An 8623-nucleotide genomic window follows, 5' to 3' on the forward strand; every position below is an offset into this window, starting at 1 on the left:
ACACTTCCCTTTTATACCTTGCTATTTGAATGTGTACGAGAAAATACCAGTTTTCTTTGCAAGAGGATAAGACTTCAGTTTCCTTAGTGTCTTTTTAAATTGCCACCAGCTTACAGTGCAACGGAAGCTAAGCTGAAGCTCTTATTGTGAATCTTTTCTTTGAGGCTGCAATTGCTCTTGCCAAGTTTTCAAGCAGGCCTTGAATGATGCTCTCTCTCTCTCTCTCCTTTACCCTGAAGCCCTCTCTCTAGGCAGGAGAGAGCTTCAGGATAAAGGGAGGGCGGCACAAGACTTGCTCTGCTGACCCAGTGGCCTGATCCAATCACAGAGCAGACTGAAACCCTTCAGCCCCTCCTCGCCTTACCTTCAAAGGGAGAGGGAGAGGGCTGTGGGGGGCAGGGTTGGGTTGCAATTTTGGTCCTTTCTTCTTTGCCCGCCTCTTCTCCGAGTCCCAATAAGAAGGGGGCTGAGCTGCAGTTGAGGTGCAGGAAGATCTCTTAGGGGTAAAATCCCAACAGGACTGGACACAGCCTCCCACCTGCCAGCTTCATTCCAACTGTCTAACCCTTCCTGCGGCCACAATGGTTGAGGCATTCTGTGCTACCTGGAAGCTGACTGAGAGCCAGAACTTTGATGAATACATGAAGGCGCTGGGTAGGTAAAAGGAGCTCTTGCTAATCAGCCGTTGGGCTGCTGAAATTGTTCCTGAAGTTCTGATCATATTTTCCAGCACAGCTAGGTTGGAGAGTGATCGTGGGATTTGGGATTTTGCATTGGATTAAAGCATTTGAGTGATTTCTGAGCAGAACCAAAAAACGAATCATTGTCTAGCTGAGCTGAATAACCTGTGTTGCTGCAGAGACTGTGAAAGGGCTGTGGCTTTGCCTCCTCCGTTATTCCCAGCGTTTCATTCTTTATCAAAGCTAATACGATATAGATGTACTTTGCATGGTGGGTTTGTAAGTGTGTGTGGGGGGGAGGGGGAGACAGAGTAGTAAGGCTGTGGTTTTTAAAACTTTATTTTAGGAAAAGACAATGAGATCAACTGCATCAACAAAAGTTGATTGCAAAAAAGCAAACAGGTCCCTCTCATTACTCTGGAATAATAAAGATTGCCACGTAAATAAGCAAAAAGTAACTGTCACTAATTCAGTGACAAGAAGCTGATGTACTACACTGTTGATCTAAGGGGTTCTCGTTGCAATATACTGTGTTTCTTAAGTGGGTACCTGACGACTCAGAAGTATATACAGAGAGTTAGAGTGTAGGAAAGTGGGTCGATGAGGTATGGATGACTGGGCAGAGAAGTGTAAAGTGTAGTGTGATAGTGAAAGGAACAGAACAGGACGGAAGGTTTCACCTCATTGTTTGTTTGGCAAATAGGGTGTAAAAGAAATCAGGGTCTGATGGATTTTTGTTTCTATTTGGTGGGTTAGGAGTGAGCTTTGCTACTCGGCAGGTGGGGAACGTCACTAAGCCCACAGTGATAATCAGCAATGAAGGGGACAAAGTAATGATCAGGACCCAGAGCACTTTCAAGAACACTGAAATCAGCTTCAAACTTGGAGAAGAGTTTGACGAAACTACCCCAGATGACAGAAACTGCAAAGTAAGTGAACACCCTCTCAGGCTGCAGCATTTGAAAAGTCTTATCTTTTGGTGGGGGAGGGACTAGAGGAATGATTCAACTTCTTTGCTACAGTTTAGTAACACAGAAAGGGAGTAAGGAAAGGCAAGACTGCATCTTATTCCTCTAGAGACACAAAGTCATGTCTGGTTGTTATGACATATGTTTTGGCCTTCCAGTATGAAGGAATTCTGCTAGATGCCCCATCCATATTTTTGTACCAGTCGCTTTAATCCAAAAATCAATTTAGGAGACATCCTTCTCAACTGAAATGAGGAAGGACATGCTGCCTGAACTTTGGGGGCTTTAAAAAGTTGCTACACCAGAGCAAATGTGAAATGATCATTTAAATGTCATTGGGACACACAAAGCAGGATTTATTTAATCCTTTTTGGACAAACAAGAATCAAATGGTCTTTTCATTTTAAACAAGGAGGGTTCATGGGTTTGGATTTAAAATGACTAGAACTAGTTTATTATGCCAGGTTTGACTAAGTTTGTTGAAGAGAATCCAGTAGAGGCTATTGAATACATTCCCTAGAAATCTGAATAGTATCTGCTACTGTTTTAAGTGGATCCTTCTCTTTATATATTTTGATATCCCAGTCAGTTGTGACCCTGGATGGAGACAAACTAGTTCATGTACAGAAATGGGATGGCACAGAGACAAACTTTGTTAGAGAAATTAAGGATGGCAAAATGGTAATGGTAAGTAAAATGATCACTGAGCTCAGATTAACTATTTGTTTAGATCTATCGAGAACATGCTATTTTTATAGAAAATCTAGAGCTAGTTATGCATAAAGCTGGTTGAGAATTTTTAAAAGTTCACCTATAGATATATTGCTGCTTTGAATCTGTTTTTGGACAATGGAAAACTTTCAGCATTTTTCAACCAGCTCTAGCTAACGGTCTTCAGAGAGTGTCAATGACATTATAAGACTTTTGGGGGAGGGGAGTTAAATACAGCATTGTACTAATCCCAAATGAAACAAAATATACTTCTAGAACTTCAAAAATATGTACTATTTGATTAAATGTGCATTAATCCATTTTACACAGCTAGTACTTTAGATCACTAAAATAAAATTATTATACTTCCATATACAACTAGTTACTTAGAATAAGTATTTCTCTGGGGTAATATATCTTGAGGATTTTTGCATTTAATAATGAATGGAGTATTCCTCCTTAGATTATTTTCCAAAGTGATGACCAGGAGAAGAGGTTCATGTAAAGAGTAATCTTTTATGCTTTTAACCCACCTACCTCCAGTGATGCTTTGAGAACAGGATTATAATGTTGTGGCAGTCAGGGCCATCCTTACCCATATGCAAACTATGCAGCAGTGTAGGGCACCAGGAAATCTGGGGCACCTAATTTCCCCAAATTTTGTGGTGAGTGCCCCAAATTTCCTGGTGATCTACGGAGCTGCATGCTACTCCAGCGGCCAGCCAGATCCCCCAGCCAGCTGAGCCAGCCAGGAAAGCTGCCCCCACCCCCACTCCATCCCCGCCCCACCCCCACTCCATCCCTGTCCCTGAGCTAGGTCCCGGGGGACTGCAGCAGAGGTCGGGCGTGCCCTGCACTCACCGGGCGGCTGGAAGTGGAGCCGGTGAGTGCTGGGGGGCGGCTCCCCTCTGCCCCCCAAGTCGCAAGGCTGGGAGCCAGGGGAGCAGAGCGGAGCAGGCTGGGGCCCGGTCGCTCCACTTCCCACCACCCTGTGAGTGCGGGGTTGAGTCTGCCCTGCAATCACTGGGCAGCAGGAAGTGGAGCGGCCTGGCCCCAACCCTCTCCACTCCGCCAGCTCGTGCTGGAAGGCGGTTTTCCCCCCTTTCCCCCAAGCCTGCTCCTGCCCACCACAGACCTTGGGCGCAGTGCCCCCCCCATTCCTCCCACGGAGGACTGGGGATGTCCCCCCACACGGAGGCCTGGGGCCAACCCCACCCCCCCAAGGTGGGGCTGCGTAGGGCACCAAAATGTCTAGGGATGGCCCTGGCAGTGATACTAAAGCTATGGCTGAAAAGTGCACATGTTCTAAACCCTTACAACACTGGGTGTGTGTGTCTGTGTGTGTGGAAATGTAGCCTCTGGGCTGAAATTTATCACTTTTGTTCTTGGCATGAAAAAGAAGTATGTTCAGCTACTTTACTTTCTGTTACCTGGCCACTGGAGAATCAGTCTTTAACTATTGTTTTTGTTCAGATGCGCGCGCTCTCTCTCTCTCTTCGTGCGTGGAGAATTCCAAATAGCTTAAACTTAAAAATGCAGACACAATCTGTAGTTGAGAAATGTGTGTTCTTTTGTTTGTTATAAAGCAAGTAACAATGGTATTTGCCCGTGTGCAGCAAACTATTTTACAAGAAATTTGATCAGGAAAATTTCACTCTACCCTCTTGGCGCCTCTAAGAGGCAATATATTGGGAGGTCCATACATTAGAATTACCAGCCATATTCAGTGGTTACATATACATCAGTGGACATGGTACATTTATTTGAACACTTGATTCCCTTTACATATACCCCCTACATATAATAAGTATTGCATATGAACTTCTGAAATATACACATAGTGTACTGCACATTCTGAAATGGGATCAGTGGGGTTTTTGTCTGTTGGCTTTTGTTTTAAGGAAATTGTTTTAATATAGGTTCAATGTTATGGCTGAGAGTTTAAATGCACAAAAGTTAGGAAATTCTGTTTTGGTTCCCAGACATCCTTTATTTTGGTCCCCTTTCTGATCTATTGTATCATGAGTTAACCTGTATTGAAAACAGCAATAAGAAAGGTATGATTGCTGTGGGAACCACAACTCTGAATTTTTTCACTCAATATTAAGGGTGCATGAGTATGTTTTGTTTACTTTTATATGATTGACATCCACTAGAACAACCTCTACAGATTGAGCAATATGTAGAAAATGGTTGAGACATGGTATGGCATTTTAACTTCTCTATTTCTTCTCCAACTTGCAGACTCTCACCTTTGGTGATGTGGTTGCTGTTCGCCACTATGAGAAAGCATAGAAGCTACCTGACCCCTGTCCAAGTGTTACTTCTGCTGGATGCATTTAACTGCCATCCACAACTGAACGTAGCTAAGTGACATGAACATTACTGGCATGAAAGGTTAATGAAGAGCTTGTGGGTTGTTGGTTTTTTGTTTTTACTTTATACCATCAAATTGGCAAACTCTTGTTCTGTAAAGTGCGACAGGTAGAACTTTGCATTAAATCTCTGAAACACTTGTCTTTGTTTTTTTTTACAATAAATGGAACATATTTGACATGATATGGAATGCAATTCAAACTCAAAATTAAAATGTGTTTAAACCCATGCTAGTTTTGCATTTAATGGACTAGTGTTTCAGTGCTTTGGATGGAGGTGATATGAAAAACATTTCCTAAATGGGGTTAATACTGCAAGGAGGGGTGGTGGCAGGATGCCACAGTTGGCTGGGCTATATGGGGTGACTTTGGTCACATAGGAAACCAGGTGTGACTTCACTCCAATTTAGTAGCTTCTCTTTGCATGAGAAACTCAGGAGCAGCATCTTTGTAGTGCTGCAGTGGAAACAGAGAGATGAGAGGAAACATGGGTTCTACCTCCCTGGCTCAAACCACTGACAGTCCCTTTCCTCTCTGATAATAATAATCTTCACTTACAGCCTGATCCAAAATTCACTGACGTCAATGAGAACACTTCCACTGACTTCAGTGGGCTTTGCATCAATCCTTTTCTATTTTGAGTGTGTGTTTTAATGTGGCTAATGGAGGAAGTGGGTGCGAGTTCTATGATCTTCAGTGCAGAAGGAAGTAAATCAGAACCAAAAGGCAGAAATGCTTCATAGATGGGGGTGGAGGGCAGTAGGAATGTAGCAGGCCCTCATCAACCTCAGGGTTATAGCTTGCCTTTCCTAGGGATCCTCAGATGCCACAAGGTTAGGACGCCTTGCTCCTTGAGGGGAACATAGAGTGGAAACCCCATGATGTGTACCTCCTCCTGGAGTGCCTTCTTGTACTTTTTACAACACGATGGTGCATTATGGACCTTAATTTGTATGGAGGGGCAGTTTATCTCTTCTAAGAGTAGTACTGCATTTTACAGAAATCAAAATTGTATTAATAAACCATCTTAAAAGCATTGTGAACTGGTTCTATACCCCAGTTTTCTGAGCCAAATAAAACCAAAAAGTTACATGGCATCATATTTGTAACTAGAAGGAAAAGATGTAAAGAGAATCCCCCTTCTGTTAGGACATTGTGTCCATGGGCCATACCTGCTTTTGGTTGATTAAGATCTTTTTTTAGCAGTGACACAGTTGTGACATTTAACCAGTGGGCCACATTGGGGATGCTGCAAAGGTGTATGGCCAGAGAGGTGCTTCAGGAGGGGAATTGCACCTGAACTCCCGGGCCTGATGCCGGACCATGGTGTTCCTTAGATCTGCTAGCTGGTGTAGTTAGTAGTTCTGGTTCCTCCCCACCATAGGTGGCTCTCTCATAAGGACACTGAGGGAGGACTAGTGCTTGGTCTCAGCAACTGCAACTATGGCTGGTCCTTCTGTGCAGGGAGCACAAGAGCACCTCATTTGATAAGGGTCTAGGCAACAACTTGGCCCTAAAAAAGACATGAATACAAGCTCTTGTTTTCTAATATCCTAACTTTTCAAGGGAGGTGCTCTCTGAACGGACTGTTAACACCGTATTACTATACACTGTAAATCTAGGTGCAGAGAAGAAAGCCCCCTTCATTCTAAACCACCATGAATCTATTTGATTTGATAGATATTAATCACTTTAAAAACTCGGGGCTTGACCTACAGAAGTGCAGAGCTCCTGCATCTGTGATGGAAGTCAGTTAGAGTTGTGAATGTCCCTTCAGAACGTCAGCCTCTGCATTCTTTTCAGGAACACCATGTTCTAAAAAAGGGAACTTTTAGGCTAATGGGAGTGAAAAGTAGTACTCGTTTTCGTGGCTTGTGGAACTGGATTCTGGGTTGCTTCAGCCACTGTTGTCCATGTGTGCAGCTTTAAAGAGCCTCTTCTCTACACTACAGAGCTTGCATTGGTTGATTTAAACCTCAGTTTCAGTGTAGTAATACAGACTGTGTTTGTCATCCATCAGTATGGCTCACATCACAGCTGTCTCCTTATGTATGCAAATCACATGATCCCCTTTCTTACCCATCCCTTTCCCAGAGAATTGGAAGCAGATGCTTTTGCTTCATTTCCATGGAAAGAAGTCATGATTCTCTACGAGTGGCATTAATATCCATGACAACTGATTTATAGTGTCACAAAGTAAAAGAATAAAGTCTTTATTACTTGTGCAGAAAGGAATGAGGTGATGGATAGAAAAGGCTCTGGAGTACACATAAGGCCTGAGTGGTAAATATTTAACAAGGGAACTCTCCATCCCTTCTGTTGTTTACTCTCCTTATATGCATTACAAACACATTTAAACAAAGGCAACTCCCCCTTCACTTCATGCCCTGTATGCATGTTTTACATGTAACAGCTACCCAGTACAACTTTACTGATGGAGGCTTTTGCCATCTCAAAGGTAAACAAATACTATGAATGTCAAAGGAAATTAGGGCTAGGAGAAGTGGCATTTGTGAAATGCCTGAGGGGTTATTGTGAGTGAGGAAGGGAAAGGAGAAAAGTCAGATGTGAGGGACCTGCAACTGTGGATGGATGTAAATATTTAATAATATAGTTAGGCAAACCATAGTAATGCAAACCACTGAAAAATACACAGAAAGAAAAATACATTCACTGGATGGAGAGTAACTGAACATTTAGAGGACAGAGACAGAGAGGGCCTAGAGGTGGAAAGCATAATTTTCCTGAACTTCTGCTATTACAATATCGCTGAGTTAGCTAACCTTGGAACCTCATGCTCTCCTTTGTGGAAAACAATTCTCACTTCTCTGTCTATAAATGGCATCACAGACCTCCTGTAGTATGAGCAGATAAGCATTTGTATTTGCAACATACTTCACTCACTCCTTATGTCATGAATACACGTCTCAACTCTCACATCTTATTAGGTTTTAACTTAATTTTAGTATTTCTATAATTACTGGAGTTTTATTCATTCTGGAATGTAAGATGCTTCAGAATATCCCTTCCAAGGCATACTCAGATTTAGAATTAACACTGCTATACTACGTTACCAAAAGATTAGTCCTTTGGCCATAACTCTGCTTTGGAAAATGGAGCAATGCAAAACTGGATCCTAACTCTGCAGACATTTAAGCCCTGATCCTGCAAGTTCATACATTCAAGCTCATGCATCATGAGGTGTATTAACAGGAGTGTTGTAAGACACAGGAGGTAACTACCCTGCTCTACTCAGCACTGATGAGGCCTCAGCTGGAGTACTGTGTCCAATTCAGATTGCCACACTTTAGAAAGGATGTGGGCAAATTGGAGAGTCCAGAGGAGAGCAACAAAATTGAGAAAAGGTTTAGAAAACCTGACCTTCGAGGAAAAGTGCAAAAAACTGGGCATGTTTAGCCTTGAGCAAACTGAGGGGGAACCTGATAAGTCTTCAAATATGTTGAGGGCTTTATAAAGAGGACTGTGATCATTTGTTCCCCATGTCCACTGAAGGTAGGAAAAGAAGTAAAGGGCTTAATCTACAGTAAGAGAGATTTAGGTTAGATATTAGGAAAAGCTTTCTAATTATCAGGGTAGTTATACTCAAGAATAGACCTCCAAGGAAGGTTGTGAAATTGCCATCATTGGAGATTATTTAAGAATAGACTGGACAAATACCTGTCAGGGATGGGCTAGGCTTATTTGGTCCTGCCTCAACACAGGAGGCTGGACTTGATGATTACTCAAGCTCCCTTCCAGCCCTACATTTGTATGATTCTATGAGGTGCAGAGGTCCACCTGTGACCTGTGCAGGATTTGAGGCCCTCTATACACACATGCAACTTTGCTCATGGGAGCAGTCCCATGGAGCAAAAGGAGCAAAGTTACA

At 42.8% G+C, this 8623-nt stretch overlaps 1 protein-coding gene across 1 annotated transcript; it reads left to right on the forward strand.

Moving 5' to 3' along the window:
* The first annotated feature begins 333 nt into the window (after positions 1-333).
* Positions 334-4874, forward strand: FABP7 (fatty acid binding protein 7). Its single transcript, XM_073335185.1, has 4 exons — positions 334-654; positions 1437-1609; positions 2234-2335; positions 4604-4874. The coding sequence occupies exons 1-4, from the start codon at positions 582-584 to the stop codon at positions 4652-4654; spliced, it is 399 nt and encodes a 132-aa protein (XP_073191286.1). The 5' UTR covers positions 334-581; the 3' UTR covers positions 4655-4874.
* Positions 4875-8623: the final 3749 nt, after the last annotated feature.

The sequence above is a fragment of the Lepidochelys kempii genome, chromosome 3 (genome assembly GCF_965140285.1).
Source record: "Lepidochelys kempii isolate rLepKem1 chromosome 3, rLepKem1.hap1, whole genome shotgun sequence".
NCBI lineage: Eukaryota > Metazoa > Chordata > Testudines > Cheloniidae > Lepidochelys > Lepidochelys kempii.

What these genes read in the sequence shown, in the direction of transcription:
- FABP7 (XM_073335185.1), top strand. Translation starts at nt 582, where the DNA reads ATGGTTGAGGCATTCTGTGCTACCTGGAAGCTGACTGAGAGCCAGAAC. An exon ending in TGAATACATGAAGGCGCTGG is followed by an intron (nt 655 to 1,436) that starts GTAGGTAAAAGG and finishes TTGGTGGGTTAG; the next exon opens with GAGTGAGCTTTGCTACTCGG. An exon ending in CAGATGACAGAAACTGCAAA is followed by an intron (nt 1,610 to 2,233) that starts GTAAGTGAACAC and finishes TTGATATCCCAG; the next exon opens with TCAGTTGTGACCCTGGATGG.